The sequence below is a fragment of the Syngnathus acus genome, chromosome 20 (assembly GCF_901709675.1).
Source record: "Syngnathus acus chromosome 20, fSynAcu1.2, whole genome shotgun sequence".
Lineage (NCBI taxonomy): Eukaryota > Metazoa > Chordata > Actinopteri > Syngnathiformes > Syngnathidae > Syngnathus > Syngnathus acus.
Window position 1 is genome coordinate 3,641,466 of NC_051104.1, and position 18,903 is coordinate 3,660,368.

The 18,903-nt window shown below is 50.2% G+C and overlaps 1 protein-coding gene and 1 long non-coding RNA gene across 7 annotated transcripts in view; one reads left to right on the forward strand and one right to left on the reverse strand.

The window, feature by feature from the left end:
• The window catches only part of LOC119139642, a 33,149-nt gene that overhangs the window by 2,646 nt on the left and 11,600 nt on the right, over positions 1-18,903 (forward strand). The window contains exons 2-5 of one of the 4 annotated variants that reach the window (XR_005101390.1): positions 394-716; positions 6,309-6,647; positions 6,720-6,846; positions 12,803-13,710. This is a non-coding gene — a long non-coding RNA (uncharacterized LOC119139642). The remainder of the gene's footprint in view (positions 1-393; positions 717-6,308; positions 6,648-6,719; positions 6,847-12,802; positions 13,711-18,903) is intronic. The other 3 variants (XR_005101391.1, XR_005101389.1, XR_005101392.1) reach the window with 3 other exon arrangements.
• On the reverse strand, positions 194-18,668 carry LOC119139609 (piezo-type mechanosensitive ion channel component 2-like). Of its 3 annotated transcripts, none has more exons than XM_037280421.1 (56): positions 18,329-18,668; positions 17,264-17,362; positions 16,370-16,477; positions 16,147-16,189; positions 15,937-16,057; positions 15,539-15,692; positions 14,792-15,005; positions 12,788-12,935; positions 12,439-12,633; positions 12,242-12,341; positions 11,727-12,103; positions 11,423-11,543; positions 11,146-11,363; positions 10,919-11,067; positions 10,767-10,845; positions 10,602-10,696; positions 10,264-10,448; positions 10,042-10,199; positions 9,797-9,967; positions 9,619-9,732; positions 9,352-9,552; positions 9,082-9,286; positions 8,842-8,943; positions 8,575-8,752; positions 8,418-8,504; positions 8,189-8,345; positions 8,011-8,107; positions 7,771-7,936; positions 7,619-7,708; positions 7,464-7,552; positions 7,322-7,387; positions 7,147-7,256; positions 6,903-7,026; positions 6,766-6,834; positions 6,459-6,625; positions 6,297-6,399; positions 5,986-6,205; positions 5,462-5,701; positions 5,290-5,391; positions 5,051-5,207; positions 4,748-4,930; positions 4,518-4,662; positions 4,340-4,436; positions 4,124-4,271; positions 3,967-4,054; positions 3,773-3,899; positions 3,535-3,693; positions 3,323-3,470; positions 3,060-3,248; positions 2,903-2,995; positions 2,666-2,832; positions 2,475-2,591; positions 2,278-2,357; positions 1,967-2,180; positions 1,759-1,900; positions 194-587 (listed from the first exon to the last, which is right to left on the reverse strand). In XM_037280421.1, the coding sequence occupies exons 1-56, from the start codon at positions 18,402-18,404 to the stop codon at positions 486-488; spliced, it is 7,854 nt and encodes a 2,617-aa protein (XP_037136316.1). In that variant the 5' UTR covers positions 18,405-18,668; the 3' UTR covers positions 194-485. The 3 variants fall into 3 exon arrangements, with proteins under 3 accessions (XP_037136316.1, XP_037136317.1, XP_037136315.1); XM_037280422.1 differs by having other exon boundaries at positions 5,986-6,202; positions 11,727-12,106; XM_037280420.1 differs by having other exon boundaries at positions 11,727-12,106.

Sequence of the window (18,903 nt, forward strand, 5' to 3'; positions counted from 1 at the left end):
CCTCCCTTCCCACCATTTAATAGCCACTTGGCCATTTTGGCATGCTGTTGCAATGCTGCACACGATTCAGATATTAAGTCCGTGTTAAGTTTTGATGAATTGTTAATCCACTAAATCAAAAATCCCCTCATAGTATTCAGGAGTGGGTGAATGGATGATTTTTGCCCGTGTATCCACAATGCTTTGCCTTCAATCACTTGGATAAGTCATTTAATTCACCCTGATTTGTTGAACTATTTTCATACATGAGCAAATCTTTTCACATACTTAAAGGTTGTGGTGAAATGGAAAAAGTGAAATGAAAACACAGAACCAAAATGAAAGTTCTTTTTCGATCTTCAGCCCTTCACGCTCGACGTCTGTCTGTCTGAAGAATGTCTTTTCTTTCCACAGTGTTACATCACATTTGAGAAAAGAACGGAAGGTCGTCTCTCATTCGGGGAGGGAAAGCGGAAACTGAGCCCGGAGAACGTCACGGCATTCTGTCAGCGTCTCGTCCACTTGATTAGAGTCTCTGGCGAGCGGTACAAGAAGATGAGTTTGGCGTAAAGCTCCTCCTCCAGCTCCAGCTCCCCCGTCTCACGCACCTGCAAGACAAGGAGCCAATCAGGTGGCGCCACTCGCCGGTCGGCCTTGACCACGACGGCCGGGAAGCCGCTTTTGCTTTGCTTGAAGAGACACAGCCTTCTGAAGAACCGCTCACAGATGGCGAAACGGTAAGTCAGGCTGGTACCGACTCATTGAGTTAGCGGGGTTGCCCCCTTGAGGGCCACTTTTCTGCATGGTTACGGTTTTTAGCAGCGAGACAACTCGATTGCTATACTGTCAGTTGTTAGCTAAAAGAAAAAAAGAGAGATTGTTTTGAAAGACAAATGACTTTTCCTCAGAAGTAACTTTTAGTTGATCAAGTCAATCACACGAGTTGGTCTGGCTGTAATAAGTAGAGCGAGCACCCCACAGACAGGCTTGCTCAGGTACTGCAATTATTGCTACTTGCTGGCTGTAATTAAATTATTTTTGTGAAAAGAGGCTTCTCTTTCTCAAAACCCAACGAGAGCTGGGCCATTGACTGAAAAAATCCATTTTAGATCACAAAAACAATGTATTTATATCTATAATTTATTCTATTTAAAAAAAACACTGACATCTCCTCATAATTTTGAATTACCATCAAGCAGACCTCTTGAATGTAAACAGAAGAGGCACAGTAGCCTACAGATTTTTGCACTAATGTAGAGATCCATCAAAATAAGGGTCTTAAAAAGTCCCCGTTTATTATTATTATTATTATTATTATTATTATCATTATTAATCATAACTGTACGGTATGAAGACTCATGATGACCTAGAGGACAAGTCACGATCGGACAGAAGTGGCAAAATACTTTTATATTGTCGTTTGTGTTGTGTGTATATATATATATATATATATATGTGTATATATATGTGTATATATATATATGTGTGTATATATATATATGTGTATATATATATATATGTGTGTATATATATATGTGTATATATATATATGTGTATATATATATGTGTATATATATATGTGTATATATATATATGTGTATATATATATATATGTGTATATATATATATGTGTATATATATATATATGTGTATATATATGTATATATAGTATATATATCTTTGTGTGTCTTGGCATGTGAAGAAATTGACAATAAAGCAGACTTTGACTTTGGATATGTATATGTACGATCTATGTAGAGTAGGAAAAGTAGGTGGTACCAGGAAGATGTCAGTGCACAGCTTGAGGATGCGGTCGACGCAGGGAAGCTCCTCAAACATGATGGAGTGACTGATTCCACTGAAAAATTCCCGTACGAACTTCCCAATGACCAAAACCACAGAGGCGTATAATCCCATAATGCTGCGGGACACAAGCAGAATGTCAGGGTGCTGCTGTTGTACATTGTTACCATGGCGACTCAAGTACCCATATCCGGCCAGGAAGCCGAGACTCGGTGGGCTGACTTTATCACTGAACACAAAGATCTGAAGGCCCGCTTCTCTGCTGTTGTCTGTTGAAGTTGCGCCCCCCAAACGTACAAGACTGGAAGCTGGTTGGTCGACAATCCACCACTCCTGGATCTCTTGGCTCTCGTTGACTGTTCGCTCCAGGGACAACAAAATGGCCTTGTAGCAGCCGTCTAATTGAAGGAGCAACAAAACAGAAAGTGTCGAAGAAAAGTGTTTCCTTCTGATGCATGCACATGGAAGAAATGATCTGTGATGGCGATTAGAAACCTGTGTAGAGCTGCTCGATGGGTTTGGCGTTGGAGTCACTGGGCGCTCGTAAGAAAGATGGCAACACGGCGTCAATCACACTGGAACAAAGAAAAATCCATCGTTCAACTCGCACCAAACCTTTGCTGTCTGAGTTTGCCACAGCACTTTTTAAAATGATGTTGAAACTTGTATCCCTGACCAAAGCCCTCACTCACACAGGAAGTGTTCTGGTACCATTCAGGAGCTGGATCAGTTCCAAACGAGTCTGGTCATTCAGGTAGGACACATGTTTACCCGATGCAAGCTCCGCCTTTGCCCCAAGACTCAAGTTCCTGGTTTTAGCAAGAGAGAGGCTGTTAGTTTCTGTATTAGGGGATTTATTATCTTTCAAGGAAGTAAATGTGACCTCTGAATTGTCCAGGACAAGGTCAGGGGAAAGTGGTCCAGGTTGAGCACCTGGCTCAGGTATCGCCTGCTTGGTGGACTGATGGTCCACAGAGAGTTACTGCTACCCTGCAGCTCAGCCACAGTCACATCTTCGTGACTGTATGCTTCGAGAAACTGCAAAGCGCTCTGAGGGAGCAAAAGGCTGGCTGAAGCAATGATTCAAAAACAAGACGAAACATTTGAGATGAGGTTTTACCGGAATGTAACTGTAGGAACGAATAAATGCTCTGAAGTCTTCCTCTGTCAGGTCTTTCAGCTGATTCTGCTGTGCACTCATTGTGAAAATTGGCTACAAGGACACAGATGAAGACGGTCAATAAAGGACAGGGTCCAGTTCAGGCCTTGTAGTTTACCTGGAAGCCTCCCAGCGTGATGGTCAGAGAGATGTCCAGCGGCTGGTTGACGACACCAGCCACCGACTTGACGAGGGACATGAAGAGCAGAGGAAACCACACGATGCAAATCAGCAGCAGAACGATCAAACCTCCCATCCCGTACTTCACCACTCGTTTCTTCTTCTGACCACGAGGCTGAGGGTATCGCTGAAGACCAGAAGACAAAAAGACTTTAGGGCTCAGGAGTCTGACAGCTTTGTCTTTGAGAACCGAATGGGGACCTTCTCAGACTCTCTCCAGCACTTTAAGACAAAGCAGTGGGCATAGACATCCTCAACGCAGATCCAGGAGGACAGAGACAAGGTGGTGTCGGTCCACACCCAGTCCATCACAGCCCGCAGCTCAGTCAGGAAAGGAACCAGTCGGAAACTACAAATGAACACGGACAAAGTAACACAAAGTCACAGACTGCAGCGGACCGGCAGCCGCTTACCCTTGGAACAGGAACAGGTTGAGATAATTGTAGCTCTTTGTCAGGAAGTTTCCCAGGACCCGCGTCGGATAACCTGAGCGAATCTGGTACGCTGACAAGCCGAAGTAAATACATTTGACGAAATACCACAGCTGAGCCACCAAGTTGTGATTGAAGCGTCTGGACACACAGATAGGTTTCAGTGTTCAAAACAGGTGACATTCACCTTGGGCAAGAGCAAATGGAGATGATGATTCACCTCTCTGTGACAGTCGGCAGGATGAAGAACATCCAGAAGTGGATCCCCAACACCAAAATCACCTGAAAGACCAACTTTCCCAACACGGTCTTCCTTAAATACAGAGCTCGATCAATCACCATGGTACCTGAAGACACGTAGGAGGATAGTGAGGCACCTCAACGATATTGGATCATTCAGGCAGGAAGACGTACCAAACTGGATCAGAACCATCACCAAGAACGCTTCGGGAACTTGGTCCTCTGAAAGGGAGGAAGTGATGTCGGCGGCTGCCGAGTGTTTCTGAGACGTGAGGACAAAAAGCAAAAGATGAATCTTTGTGACTTGTGCTCACGACATGTGAACGTATACCCCAAAAGCCCAGAAGCCAAAGACGATGATGATGAAGTCGATTGTGTCCGCCAGGAACATGAGAACGTAAACGTCGGTCACGGCGCTGTACTCTGGCTGGACCAGAGCTCGGAAGAACTGACAGACTGGACTGGAAAGGGACTCGCACCTGAAAGTATTTGGTGGGCGGAGAGGTCAATGCCATGGTAAGCTAGGCCATCGAGTCAAACTCCTTACTTGCTAACACAGTATTGCTTGCTCCGGATGGAAAGTTCCCCGAGTTTCCTCAGCAGCAGTTCCAACTTGCCGAGCTGGTCTATGGAGCTCATACTGCCTGAAAACAACAACAAGACCAACATAAAACAATCTCAGGGCAAAAATCAGAAGCAAAAATCCAAAGGCTGGTTTGTTTCACCTGTAGGAGATAGTCCGGTGGAGCTAGAGCAGGCCTGCCTCTCACCACCCCAGTACACCATATCTGTGGGAGTTGAACTTAATTCTTGGTCATCTTGCTGATACTTGGTGTCAGTGGAGCAACTCTGGTCCCAAAGTCCATGGCACTGGGTTCAGGTCCACAAAGAAAGAAAATAAATCTTTGAGTCATTGTTGTTCATTTCTTGATCTTGTGCTATGGGGCGTGTTTACCTTCAGTATGGCTCTGTGGTAAAATAGAGCAAGCAGTTGCAGAAGGTCATACAGAACGTAGCCTTCCTTCTTCTCCACCCCCAGTATGTTGGGAGGGTGGAAGGGTTTTGAGCGGTCCACCTCTAGTTTTTGATTGAAGGGAAAGAACCCAAACTGGAAAAAATACTTGATCACGATGGTAACCTGGAAGGAGACAGTCCTGAGTGTTAGCACATCAGAGCTAGACTTTATTGATACTACATCAGGGAAGTTTGCCGGTTTCACCAGAAAATGACAGAGTACACATTTACAAGTGGTGTGCACCTCAGTGTAGATGATGGCTGTCATCCAGAAGGTCTTACTGGGTCGAGGTACAGACAGAGTTGCCCACAGAAACACCAGAACAGGAAGTACCAATGTGAGACAGCTGGCAGACACCATGTGGTTCAAGACGATAACCAGGTAGCAGACCGTCTCGGATCTGGTCAAAACCGGTGGACATCAGTCAGTCGCAGGTTCAACACGGTTCTTGAAAGTCCAATTTCAACTTTGTGATAAACTACCTGGCAGCGAGAATGTTGTAAAAGGCGTAGCATAGCTGGAGCAGCTGGGGTTGGTTGTGATAGAACTCGTCAGATGCCTCCAGTTCTTCGCTGTGGAAAGTCCTGAACAAAAGACAATGCAATTCTAAAGCACACTCAAGTCAGCGAGATGCAGATCCTCAGTCGGCCTTACCTGTTCTTCAGAAGCTCACTCGCTGTCAGCTCCTGAGGACGAGAGGTCAAGAGACAAGAAGTGGAGGTACATCCAGATGGGACGTCAGTCTTGTGAAGTAAGAGCTGCCTCCTTAATCTTGCCTTCACCCCAGGCATTCTTCTTTTGGATTCGTCCTGCTCACTCTCCGGCTCTTGGATGTCCCCAGCCAGAGCATGGCTGTAGGAAGGTGGGGACATCTGAGAGGAGGGCGAGGCAGCCCTGGAAGAGGAACGTTTGGGAACTTGTTGGTCAGATTCTCCGGAACTGGTCAAACAATGCACCGTGACACCCTAATTGCGCAATCAATATACACAAAAAGCCTTTATGGTTCGAAAGCAAGTTCCTCTCAGACTGGCCATCATCATTGTGATTGTCCAACTCGGAGCAAATGAACTCTCCGGAGCAGGAATTCCAAATACCAACCAGCGTGCAGTAGGAAATTAGGAAAAACTATTCTAATAGATACGAGATGAAGTTCCCGCCAGTAGCTTGAGAAGAACAACCTGTGGTCCTCCTCATCTGAGGATGATGTGACTCTCTTCATCCTGGTCAGTTTGGCTCGGTGTGATTGGCTGGTCATAGCTATGAAGCACTCTGGGCAATCTTCTCTTGTCTGGACCACAGAGGCATCAGCTTTTGTTTCATCTCCAGAGGTGAATGCAGGTCCACTTCCCGCTGCTGGACTCTCGTCTTTGTCCTCATTTCCTTTTTCATCTATAACCGCTTCAAACAACGAGACATATGGAGGGAAAGTGATTCTTATCTTTGTGATGGCAAAAGCCATTGTGGAAGCGCTATATGATAGAAGTCTGACCTTCTTCCTCAGGAACACTCAGGTTGATTCCTGATTCTCTGGAACTCTGCATCATCTGTTGCTGGTAGTACACATGGATGGCCTCTCTGGACGGCACCTGACCCTGAGAACACAAGAGTAAGCAGGTGGCGGGCCATCATGGTTGCGGCCCTTGAGAGCTACCTGCTTGGCCTGCTGGGTCAGCATGCAGCGCTCCATGCGCAGCACGGTGGAGATGTCCACGTGTTCGCGACACAAACCACCCAGCCAAGCGGTCAGCGAGTCCAGCAGAGCCGACAACACAACCCAGCAGAAGCGAAGAACGTTGGAGGCCCGACGCAGGACCGTATCTTCAATGCAAAACATGATAATGTCAGTTCCTAAATTGTAAATCTCCTCTTGGTCAGACCAAACATAGTCACTGTTGGCGCTTTTCCATTTAAGGTTCCGGAAGGTTCCTGGCCTGGCCACCGTTGCTTCTCCGACCTACCCGCTCCCTCCTCCTTGTCCTTCTCCACGTCCTCCTCCGAATCCTCCATCACTTCAGTAGTGGCGCAATCTAGAAGGATGAGTGAGTCACACTTGGATTCCTCAACTTTTCTGTTTCCTTTGTGTGAGTGGAAGTACCTGACGTCTCCTCTCTTTCGCTTTGCGCCATCTTCTGCTCGGGCTTCTGTTTCTTCACTTTCTTCCGGCTGTGACGAGCTCGCAGGGCCGTTCTGGAGTCCGTTATCCAGGCGTGATACACGAACTGACGGGAAGGAAAGGAGAAAGAGGAGCTGTCACAGCATTGGTAAGAGAACCAAACTCAGCCAAGGATAGTGCTGAAGGAGAAGGAGAGGAGCAAGAAGAGCAGGAGGGGGTGAGGCACCTGAAGGGCAGATTTGTCAGGACCCTCCTCCTCCTTCTCTTCATCCTTTTTGTCATCTTCATCTTCCTGGCTGTCGCTCTCAAACAGGAAGTAGTCTCCGCTCCTCACCACTGCCGACACAAAGCAAAGTCAGTAAGGGCGTAGCGAGCGAGGCCATCGGGCGGACGTGACTCACTGGAGGCATGGTTCACCCACGGCCTCCACCAATCCTCCTGTGCTCGCCCCTTCATCTTTTCCTGAGCTGAACACAAAACAAATGGGCAAACTGATGGGTTGGATTTCCTGGTTCCGGCGGCAACGGCATGCTTTCCACATACCGTCACTACGGGAGCTCTTTTGAGTCAAATTGAGCATTTTCTCTTTTCCTCTTCGGAACTTCTGCTGGCGACATTTAATCCTCTCCATCCTGTAACATAGAGCCATCTTCAACCGGCCCTGAACACTTTGCAGGGGTTTGTAAAACGAGGCTTACTGTCTCTTCAGTAGGTCCATGGACATCTTCTCCACCTCCAGTCTAGCGCGCACTGCTTTCACGGTAGATGCCTCGAAGAGCTCCGCCCCCCTACAAAACATTTGAAGCCTGTCACCCGCCCACATACGTGCGAGCGTATGTCTGTATGTTACCTGGAGGCCAGCAGTTGGGTGTTTTGCAGGTCCAGCACCACGTAGAGGAAGTAGTGACTCCGGAAGACCCTCCGTTGCAGCAACAGGAAGCAGAAGCACACGCCGTCCCAGATGATTCCCGCCTCGTCGCTGGGCAGTTCGCATTGTTTGCTGCTCTGCTGTGCCGCTGCAGAGAGGGGTGACACCCGGGTGAACGAACGCGGCCAACGGGGGCGATGGACGGATGGACGGCATGTTTACGCTTAGCGTAGCCTCGGATGGTGCAGGCCAGGCTGAAGAGCTGGACCAACCAGCAGTGGTTGACAACCAGCGACTTGATGAAACCACACGCCAAGATCTGCAGCGGGTGAAAAGACAGACAGTCCTTTGTCGGGGGGTCCATTTTGCAGATGACCGCTGAGAGTCAAGACAAACGTACAGAAAGGATGTTCTTCATGGTGATGACAAAGACGTTGTAGCCGATCAGACAGTCCCAATATAGCAGGATGGAGCCGACGGGTTTAAGCAGCAGGTCTCCGCCCACCAAGAGGAAATAGAAACACGCCACTAGGTAGCCCATGCAGAAGATGCTGATCCTGCAAGAGAATTAGAATTAGAAACTGAACTGGATTCAGGTTTAACCCACAAATGAACTCTAGCCTTCTCACCTGGTGGTTCCTGTGATGAAGATGATGGTGAGGACAAACCAGAACATGTAGCTGAAAATGATGACCTTCATCATATCCAGGTAAGACCTGGGTACGACGGTCAGAAGGTCAAACACACATAGACAAACGATCACAGATGGGACGACCTCGTGCTCACCTGGACAGCATGAAGTCGGGGACGGTGTTGGGACGAAGCCCCCGGGTCAGATCCCAGACGTGGCCATCTTCGACATCCAGCTCGCCGTTGTTGCCCGCCAGCGCCTGGACGCTGACGTCACGCTCGTCCTCGAACACTTGAAGCTGTAACGAGGCGCCCAGCAGGAGCAGATAGTCGTCTGGACCACACCCAGGCGCACGCACACGCACAATGTCTTTCCTGTCCACGTTTTCTTGAAGGAGGAGAAGGAGGGAGGACCTTGCTTACATAGAAGGAAGAGGGGGTTTGGGGGAGTCAGGTGATCTGGCAGGAAAAGCCATTTCACCACGTTGGAGTCCACGTTGGATGTGGGCGGCCGCCATGGATAATCTGAGGGACCACACAAACCATTGTGAGATTTTGTGCTTCCTAAAGCACAAATCGCTCCGCCCCCTCCCTTCTCATGAGGCCAGCGCCCCAAAGAGCTTGGTTATTCTTCAGATGATAACGTGCAGATGCAAATGTTACCTTTGCAGACAGCAGGCGGCAATCCAATACACAAGAGATACTGGAGGCACAAGAGCCCGGAGAGGAAGTAGCAGTACTTTGGCCACACCGCACTGATTCGCTTCCTGCTACGCCTTGACAGGACGCCGATGAGCCCCAAGGCGTGGCCAACGGCGAACAGATCCATCCGCTGACCAATCACGTTGACCACTAACAGAAAGCAGGTCTGACATGCAGACAACCGTGAGCACGTGTTTCCAGACGCTCCCATTCGTGCCGCCAGTCGCTCACCTCCAGGCCGAACTTGTAAAAGAAGTAATTGAGAAAGTATTTGGCGCAGCTCAGCACGCTTTGATCCATGTGACGCCTGCTGATGTCATGGAACAAAGTTTTGGTCGGAGGTGGGACTTGGTTGCAGCGCAGACGGTGGAATTCCTGGTGTCTGTCAACCGTCACCTCGAAGGCCAAGAGCGCCAGCATCATCAGGTTGTACTGTGAAAACAAGCGTCAAGCCGCCGGCTGTCCATGTCAGAGAGACACCGAGTCGACTGGTCTCACCCGCAAGTAGTCCAGCAGTTTTCCCTCATATTTGCGAAGACCCACCCACTGGGCGGGGTCAATCGGAGCAGCGTACAAGACTGAGGTAGACACGTTGGTGGTGGCATTACCTGGCTAAAGACAGACAGTGCAGCATCTTTTTACTTGCTGTAAACGGCGAGACAGACTGAGCAGTTACCATGGTGCAGTTGGATGTGACGGGCTGGACAATGTTGAGCTGGTACATCATCTTACAGATGGCCACCATGCACGTCCACACGGTGCACACCCCAGCCAGCAGGGGGCGCCAGGCTCTGCAAGGCAAAGCCACAGCCACAGACGCCACAAACAGCAGATTGAACACACACACCTGAAAAGAGAGTCGCAGGGGTGAGATGGATGCGACAGTAGGACGACAGACAGCGGCCGGCGAACTTCACGGACCTCCTTGACTGAGATCCAGATCATGTAGGATGAGACAATTTTCACAATGTGGAGTTCCAGTAGCCACCAGAGGAGGCTCTGGAGGCGCTGCAAAGACAGGAGGAGGCGCAGGAACAAAACCGAGAGACGGTCCACCACCAATCTCCACGACACCAGCGCTGCGGACAGATCAGCCGACAGTCACTTGTTGTCTTTCCTGAGCTGCGATCAGCAACGTCTTACCTGCCGTGTGCTCCGACAGGCTCGCCTCCTCAAACGTGCAGGGCTCCTCATCTTCTTCTTGTCTCCACTTTTCCTCTGGCTCGTCCTCTTTTCCTGAGACCACGCCCCCTTCTTCCTCCTCCGCAAAGAGCTGCGAAACGCCTCCCACTGACATGTCCACAAGGCTGCCCTCAGAGTGGACCAACCTGAAGATCAGCAGTGGCAACACACGGGCAGCGTGGTGAACACAAACCAACTCAAGTGGCATCAAGTGACGATACGCAGGCAATCGAGTCTCTCGACATGTTTGACGCTCAAGTTAGGATGCCTGGACCTCTGCTCGCTCGCTTGCGTTCTACCTTGTGATGGTGCTGTTGTGCGTGTCCACTACAGTTTTGAGGTCTGTCAACTGGAGGAAAGGCTCGTGAAAGTAGTGCAGGTGAACAATACACACCTGCAAAGAGAAAAGCAGCGTTAGCATTTTCATTGAGACAGTATCCCGGCGCACACTTGTCAATCCTCACCAGCAGAAAAGCTGTGGGGATGAAGATTCTCGTGAAGAGGACCGGGACTGAGAACTTCTCTAAACCCAGGTCTTCCAACCTGGAGAGACAGAAGGCAGGAGAACTTGCAGATCTACATCCTACAAAGATCCAAGTGGGAGTGGGGTGCAAACCTGTGAGTGCTTAGTCCAGTGTAGTAGGTCCAGGTGTGGAGGGACGAGGGGAACTGGAAGGTGTAGACCAAAAAGAGGACCAACATGGAGTAAACCACCACAGCGACCCAAAAGCCTCGTAATAAGGCCCGCCACTTTTCGTAGTTCAACTGCAGAGACAGGACAAAGCACGGAGTCACCAGCCCCTTCTCCAAGAAGCAACTGGCATCATCGCAAGCGGACGCTACCTGGTAGAGAGCTACACAGCACAGGAACATCACCATGTAGATGACCTTGTACAGGACCATTTTGCCTTCAAAACTGACAAAAAAGAACATTGTGCCGCAGACGTAGATCCAGTATTTGACAAACATCCTGGTGAGTACTGCAAGCAGAGCGTCCATCTGAACTCCTCCTTTCATCAAAAGGACCTCCTCGTAGCAAATCTCTTCCATCTTCTCCTCAGCTGGAAAGCAAGAAGACCATCAGTCAGAAACCGGACGGTACCGGCTGGAGATGTTTTACCTTCCGTGCGGACGATGGTGACGGTGGACAGCCGGGAGTTTGTCTCTCCGTCGGGGTGTCGGTCCGTCTTCTCCATACGAGCCTGACGTAGCAGCAGCCAGAAGGTCAGCAGACACACGAGCTGGAAAAAGCACGGCGGGCTGAAACTCCCCTTCTGAAAACTTTCACCAACATGTGCTAACAGATGCGACAGTATACTTTGGACTTCATTTAGTATTTTTGAAGTGCCCCGCTTGCCAGGGGCACCATGTTGGACCCCCCTGGCCGCAAGACGCCCTCCAAGCAAGCGGCCGTGTGGTGGTACCTTTGACGCCAGCTCCCGGCAGGGATCGTCCTTTTTGGGAAAGAGTCCCGGCACCTGACGGACGGCTGCAAAGCTGAAGACGTACTGCAGGACGAGCAGCAGGTTACCGTAGGCCACCAACCACGGAGAGGACGCCAGTGTGTAGCGCCGCCGCTGGCGCATCATCCACAGAGCGCATGACCACAGCAGTAGCACGCAGGTCAGCCACGACACGTACGTGATGGACCAGGCCATCATGGCCATCAGTGCGGCCACGTAACTCTGCTTCAGGAGGAAGCCCGACGCCACGGAGGCCACGCCGGATCCGCCATGCGGTTGCGCGTCCTCGCCGCCCCAATGGGTTGCGTCGCCTTCGAAAGCGCACGTCTCCAACGTGTCTGCCGCACGGATGGAAGCAAGGAGATTTCAAGACATATCCTTACGACGACTACTTTGCACTCATTTTACAAACATGACAGTTTTGTCACTGTCACTGTTTGTTTTATAAAGCTAAAATGAACCAAATTGTGGTTCACCTGATTGGCTGAAGGAGCAGTGAGGCGTGTCCGACTCCAGGACTGTGCTCTGTGTGGGCGGGGCCAAAGACTCGGGCGGACTATCCAGGGCCAAAGAATCCTGAAAGCGCCACAGACACCATTTGAGACACGTCACGCTCATCTGACTTGGAGGCATAATCACATAAATGCTACTAAAGATGAAATCGCAATCTTACGGTTGGCGTCCCAAAACGCACATCTCCGTCATGAGCTGTTCTCCACAACTCTCGTTGGCTCTCGGCCACGATGTCACCTTTGACCTCACCGCCGATGACTTCATCAGTGGTGATAACGTCACTGCTGGCATCACAGCTGACGGGCTCCAAAGAGTCCATTTTGTCTGTGCTCGGAACCTCTCCGCCATCCAGCAGCTGAAGAAGAAGAACCGCTTTGAGACGCCTCTCAGCCAATAGCAGCAGAACATCAACGTCTGCCTTTCCTGATCTAGCTGCCCTTTCCCCATCTAACGTCTAATCCTCCTTTCCTGACATCACTGCGCTTCTTTGCCAGTTTGTGCGTAATCACCTGGTTCCTCCGCAGGCCAGCGACGACGTGGTAGAGCGTCACGAGCGTCAGCGGGCTGACAAAGTGAAACCAGCTGAGCAGCGGGTTCACCTGCATCCTCCAGGGAGCATCGCAGTCCGCCGACACCAGAGGCACCAGGCCGAACACGCTGCGGCATCAATCGAGCCATCCATCAGTCAAGGTTAGGGTTTGCGCGCATATGATGCTGCTACGCTACGGGTGTTGTTTGCAATGGCCTTTTCATGTTAGCATGAACTAAGGGACCTGAATTCTCTTTTGTTTTCCGTGTCAGCTTTACAGTAAACCTTAAGTGACCGTGACAAATGAACATCTCCGCATCTTATTTGGTGCCAGGGAGAATGTCCCCTTTTCATTTCCTCAAAGTGGTTATCCGATAAGTCTCCGATTTCTAGGAAGGAATACTTTCATTAAAGATGGTTCAAGTGGTTTGGGGGGAAAACCTGTTGTCATGATGTGTGTTGGTGGACTTTTGCATTCTTTTCAAAAGATTTCATGTTCTGTCTTGTTTGCCTATACATGCCACCTGTTCTGGTGTCAACCAATCGGCTCGCTCCATGTCTTGTCTACCTGTGACTCATTGTCTCGTCACTTGTTTTCTATTTAGTTCCCAGCCTTCCTTGGGTTTGTGTCGTCTGAATTTGGCATGATTTGTGTTCGATATAAGGCTGGGTTTAAAAACAAACCAATCAAATTGATTTTCCTTACGTATGGTTGGAAAACCCGTGTTCCATATATCTCCGGAGTCAATGTGGTGAGCAAGCATTCTCCCGTGAAAATCATACAAACGAAGAATTAACTCACTCATATCGATAGCTAATGAGTTGCTTTCTTTATAGGACAACCAAGTACATGTGTATCGATGTGAGGAGATGTTCTCCACTCATGCTGAGCTCAGGTATGAGGTAAGAGGATGTGCTTTAATGCTAAGCCGTTTTAGCTAAACTTTGTCTAAGTGAAGAATTTAGCGAAAATTTTGGGTAAAACCAATTAGAGTCTTACATGTATTGACGCTAGCACATACATAACATGTACTAGCTACTGAAGTAATGTCCAATGTTGGTTGCTGTTTGTTTTGCTCGCTAAGCTAACCTGCTACATGTGTTTGTTAAATAACATTACAAGTGTGTAATGTAAATAATTGTGTCAGTGTGCACTTGAAAACAGCAGGGTGCGCTGTTTCACTTAAATCGCTCGTTACCTTAAGGTTGCTTCTGCTAGGCACTATTGGACATTATTCTATTCTATTCTATTGGACCCTATTCAAAATTTCTAGCTCCATGGGGTCTTAATGTGAATATTCATCTTTTTACTGATGCACCAAGTTAGAGCGAGAAGTTTGTACTATTTTCAGCTTTGGTTCCTCTGAGAATGTCTTCTATATAAAAGTACAAAATCCTGAACTGAATCAAAAATCACTTGAATCGGGCCCTTGTGAATTGAATTGATTTTGAAAATCTGAATCGATCGCCAGGCCTCATTCTGCGTGTCTTTGTGACTTTCAAGCTTGTTTTGGGGATGTTGGTGTTTTGAATGTAGGACATGTCTTGCTTGTCTCTTGAACCCAACTTTTTACCCTCCTGTGTTTGCTTCTGCACCACAAATGCCCAGACAGGCCTTCAAGCAACTGGGGGGGGGGAAGTTTCTCGGGGGTGTGGAAGGGCAAGGCATCACATGCTTAATTAGAGGCTCTGCGTTTCTTTTTGGTGCATTGACTTCAAGCATGCATAAAATGGCTTCACTATTCATTGCCTTTGTTGTCTTTGGAAAATTTTGGTTTCCTCGTAAATCTCAGTTATTTCCCCCTGTTTTTACAAGCTCCGGCAAAATGATGCAAGACGTTCACTCAACGCGTTCAATGCGGTCATGTTGCGTCGTCAAATGAGTCGACCTTCTGTTTTGCTCATTGCAAACGCTCAAGTCATAGACGTAAGGCCCTCAGGCACATTTCATGCTCATTATCGCTGCCGCCCTCATGTGCATTACCTTGCGGCGGTCTGGGTGGAAGGCCACGCCTCCTGCAGCGAAGGCAGCTGGTAGCTGTAGACGAGCAGGAAGTGGGCGGCGGAATACAAGAGCGACATCAGAGAGAGACACCTGAAGAGCGGCGGGGGGAGCCGACCGCTCCAAGCCCACCAAGTGCATACCACCTGAAAAGAAAGCAAGTAGGGCAGGGAGGAGAGTGATGGCAGCACCACACCTGGGGGGGTGGGGCAGGGTAGGGTGGGGACAGAGAGGGGGCATTGCTGGTAAGGACACCTCTTCATTGTAATAACATGTCGAGAGTGCAAAAAGGTGAAGCCGCACTGGACTGGTGTTGGAATGTGGAGGCAGGCTCTCCAGCATCCAGCCATCGGCCCAAAACCTGGGCAGACTACACCCTGGACGGCTCGTGGGCACAATCTATTGGTGTGGAAACTGGGCAAAGGCTTCCCAAGATGTTCCCAAGGGCACATCGGTTTTTTTCACAACCATTGAAATAGGAAGCATGATATGATCCCATGCTTAGAAAATAATAAAAAAAACGACAACCCCAACCGGTGCCCCGATGACTCGTATGCAATTTGAATCAGCCCAAATTCCATTTGGCTATCTCCTCGTTTTGGCGAGCAATAAGAGGCCTCGCGATTCAACCAATGGGGCAAGGTGTGTGGCATTGTGCTCAACACAGGAGGAACACCATGAGCAAGACCACGAGGAACACCACGAGGTCTGTGCGCTTCTGCGGCTTACCTGTGAGTCCCAGCAAAAGCGTGAAGAGAAGCTTGCCTCCAGCGGTCATGGCATTTGCCAGCATCATCCTGATTTTGCTCAAGACTTGTTCTACTTGGGCTGCCACCCTGCTGCCGGCGCTTGCTTCGTCCTCTGGGTCGTAGAGCCGCGATTCCTGCACGGACGCAAAGCACAAACGGGCCTCCTCGGTCACAACCAAATTCAGTCGCAAGACAAACAAGGATGAGCGAGCGAGAGCGCATCGGATTGATCCAGAAACCTGATCTTCATGACCTGTCGCATAACAAGGTTCCGCTTGTAAATGGCTTACAGAGTCATCAGATCATCGAGAGCAAATGTCATTACGAAATGAGCGGAGCTTGAACCCTCTTCTCCCATTTGTGCGTGTGCGTGGCCACCTGGGTGTGTGTCGCAGGGCCGAGTCTCAGGCTCAGCCTCCATGCCAGCAGGCCAACCACCAGCACACCGACATCCGGAAGGACGTGTCGCACGGCGGACGGCGCATCGCTTCCTGTCAGCCTGATTGGCAGTCAACACAACACAGCAATGTCACGGCAGCGCCAGCTGCAGCGCCAGCCGCCTTTTACGCCAAAGCTGCTCATTTTCACCTCACAAAGCCCAGCTGATTCAGCGCCTTCTGCCAGGAGGTGCCTACAGACCAGACAAGACAGGCGGGTGACCGTGCATGAGTCAGAGCAAAGGAGCACGCGGGTGCCCCTCGAGTCTGACGGGCGCCCGTCGAGTGAGACGGGCGTTAGTCGAGTCAGACGGGCACCAGTCAGACAGGGGGCGCCAGTCAGACGGGCGTCAGTCAGACGGGCGCAAACTTACACTTGCGGTCGGGGGTGAGGGCAGCAGCGGATATCTGGAAGAAGGTCTGCAGCAGCAGGAAGAGGAAACTGGACACACAAACCGCCGTGACGCAGCGATTGCTGTTGCCTAGGAGACCAACGACACCCACTCTTGACATTCGACCCTCGGCTCAGTAGCTATCGCTCGGAAGCAGGCAGATTTCTTCAGTTGTGTGTTTGCCAAAAACGGGATGCAAATGTTCCCTCCAATTCATTCACTCGCTCAATCAAATCCTCTACGGACAAATGGAGGATTCCATCAGTTGCGCCTTTTTCTACTTTTGGAGAAGTTTTGGTTTGGTGGCACACCGTGAGATTTTGTTTCCCCCCATGTCCTCCGGCTGCCGAAATCTCATCTAAGGAGTCGTTACATTCAGCTCCAATCTAAACAGGAAGTGATGTCACACCTGAGCCATTGTCACCCTTTTCTTTTTCTTTCCGCCGGGAGAATCACCTGACACGCCGCAACACACAACGTGTGTGTGTGTGTACGTGTGTGTATGTTTATCCTTCTGCTTTCCTCAGGAAGGAACACATGCCAATATGTATGGGTGTCATCTTTTAGTTTCCTCAGGAAGGACAAGCCTGACCCCCCACTGTGATGTGTTGCGTTCACGTTGCCACATAGTATTTGTGAACATTTGTGTTGTTTAGTAAGTCGCCCATTGTGGCCCGACAGTCTAATTGGAAACGTGAGCAAGGGTCCAACATGCTGCTTTGATTCCCATTTGATTCCAACATGCTGCTTTGATTCTCATCTCGATTCTACCATTGAGCCTTAAAGTAGCAAACATGGGATGGGCAATGCCCCCTTTTTGGCAAAGCACGAAGAACCGCTGAAGGCGGGCCGTGGGACTCGAGGCGACGGCGGTACCTGCACGCAGGGAGCCGGCGCAGGGTTGGGGCAGCAGCGGCAGCAGTAGCAGCAGGAGGACGTAGAGCAGCGAGAAGCCGTTGAAACGCAGCAAAGCCCCTGCCAACACATCAGATCATGCACACATCAGTGCACGCGTGACATCAGTCATGATTTGAAAAGCGGCCCGCCTGCCCGCCCGTCTGTCTGGCCGAGAAACCTTCCAGACCAATCCAGCGAGGAAGACAGCGTGGCCTTGTTTGCTCCCCCTCCCCCCTCACTCACACTGCCCCCACTTTCCCAGGTAACAACATCTGGTTGTGTGTGTTGACACACTGCTCACCACACAGCAATACGCTCACGCCTCCCCCTCCGTTTGGAATGTGAGCCGCAGAAAGTTTCGGACCATCCCACGCTTCCCTCACGGCAACGGTTGCGACATGAATATCGATAACTCTGCTAAGAAAGTCAAACGCGGCCATCAAGATCTCGACACACGTTAGCTGCTATGCTGTTCACGGTGCCAATGTGGCACATGCTAACAGCTGCAACTTGACATCAAGTGCGGGCGGGCGGCCGAAAGCAAAGATTCCGTCAGCAACAAACCGAGACTTTGGATTTGGCATTCCCTTTCCCGTTATCAACTCCATCCGGATTTTCCCATCCCCTCCACACTTCAGGATTCACATGGAGACTGCATTTTGCTGAGCGTCGCAAGTTTGGAGAGGCGTTGACATGCAGCAGAGAAAGGGGCCCTTCCTTTTCTGCCCTACTCAAAAGTGGCAGAAAACAGGACCTTTTGGTGATAGACATGTGGCCCACTCGACCATCATGTCACGGCCGTGAGAATGCAACACGATTGATGAGAAGCTCTTCCTTTGATGGACTTTGGGTTGCCAACATAAGGTTGGCAATGAAGCACAAGCTCCTCATGCTGGAAAACAACAACCAAGTGGATAGTGTTGAATTCGGACTGATTAATGTCTCAAATGTCACAGAGCGACAGGATTATTGAGGACTTGAAGCGCTCGAATGGCAGTGGCGGACAATCCAATATGAGAAGATTGATGAGAAAAGACGCCTGACCTGCGCTGAGGCTGAGCGGCAGCAGCAGCCTGAAGGTGAAACCCGCCAGCAGCAGTTGGGAGGTCGGACGGGACATGGTTCCGCCGCGTCCCAGCTCCTGCAGCCCGCGCGTATGGGGCGGGCTGTCAGAGGTGCGTCCGCCTGGACGGGACCGGGAGCGGTGCCACCGCCGCCGGGGGCATTCCGCAGGCACGCGCCTCCACACGCTCAAAGTGGTTCGGCCAACAAAACAAACCCCTCCGGGCTCAAAATCCAACAAGAGATGAGAAGAGGGGACAAGTTTATCTCCAGCTTACACTTCTTCCTACAAATCGTCTTCTCCTGCCCCTTGGACTCCTTCGTCTCTCGGGGGCCAAAAACAAGCAGGGGCGCGCAGATGTTTTCAGACCCCCTCCTCCCTCCCCCTTTTTTTTCTCTCTCTCTCCGTCCACGGCCACGCAACCACCCGCTGACGGACGTCCCGCTCAACCAATCGGCGGCGCCGCCGTGCAGACTGCAACCCCTCCCCCATGAAAGAACATCAAATTACAGACAGACCTTGTTCACGTCGACTTTTTGAGAGACGAGTCCGCGTG

Excerpts from the sequence above, each read along its gene's own strand:
- LOC119139609 (XM_037280420.1), bottom strand. The coding sequence starts at position 18,404 with ATGTCCCGTCCGACCTCCCAACTGCTGCTGGCGGGTTTCACCTTCAGG. Across the intron at positions 12,936-14,791 it reads TCCACCCAGACCGCCGCAAG|CGTGTTCGGCCTGGTGCCTC; the intron begins GTAATGCACATG and ends TTGATGCCGCAG. Across the intron at positions 6,835-6,902 it reads CGAAAGAGAGGAGACGTCAG|ATTGCGCCACTACTGAAGTG; the intron begins GTACTTCCACTC and ends TCATCCTTCTAG.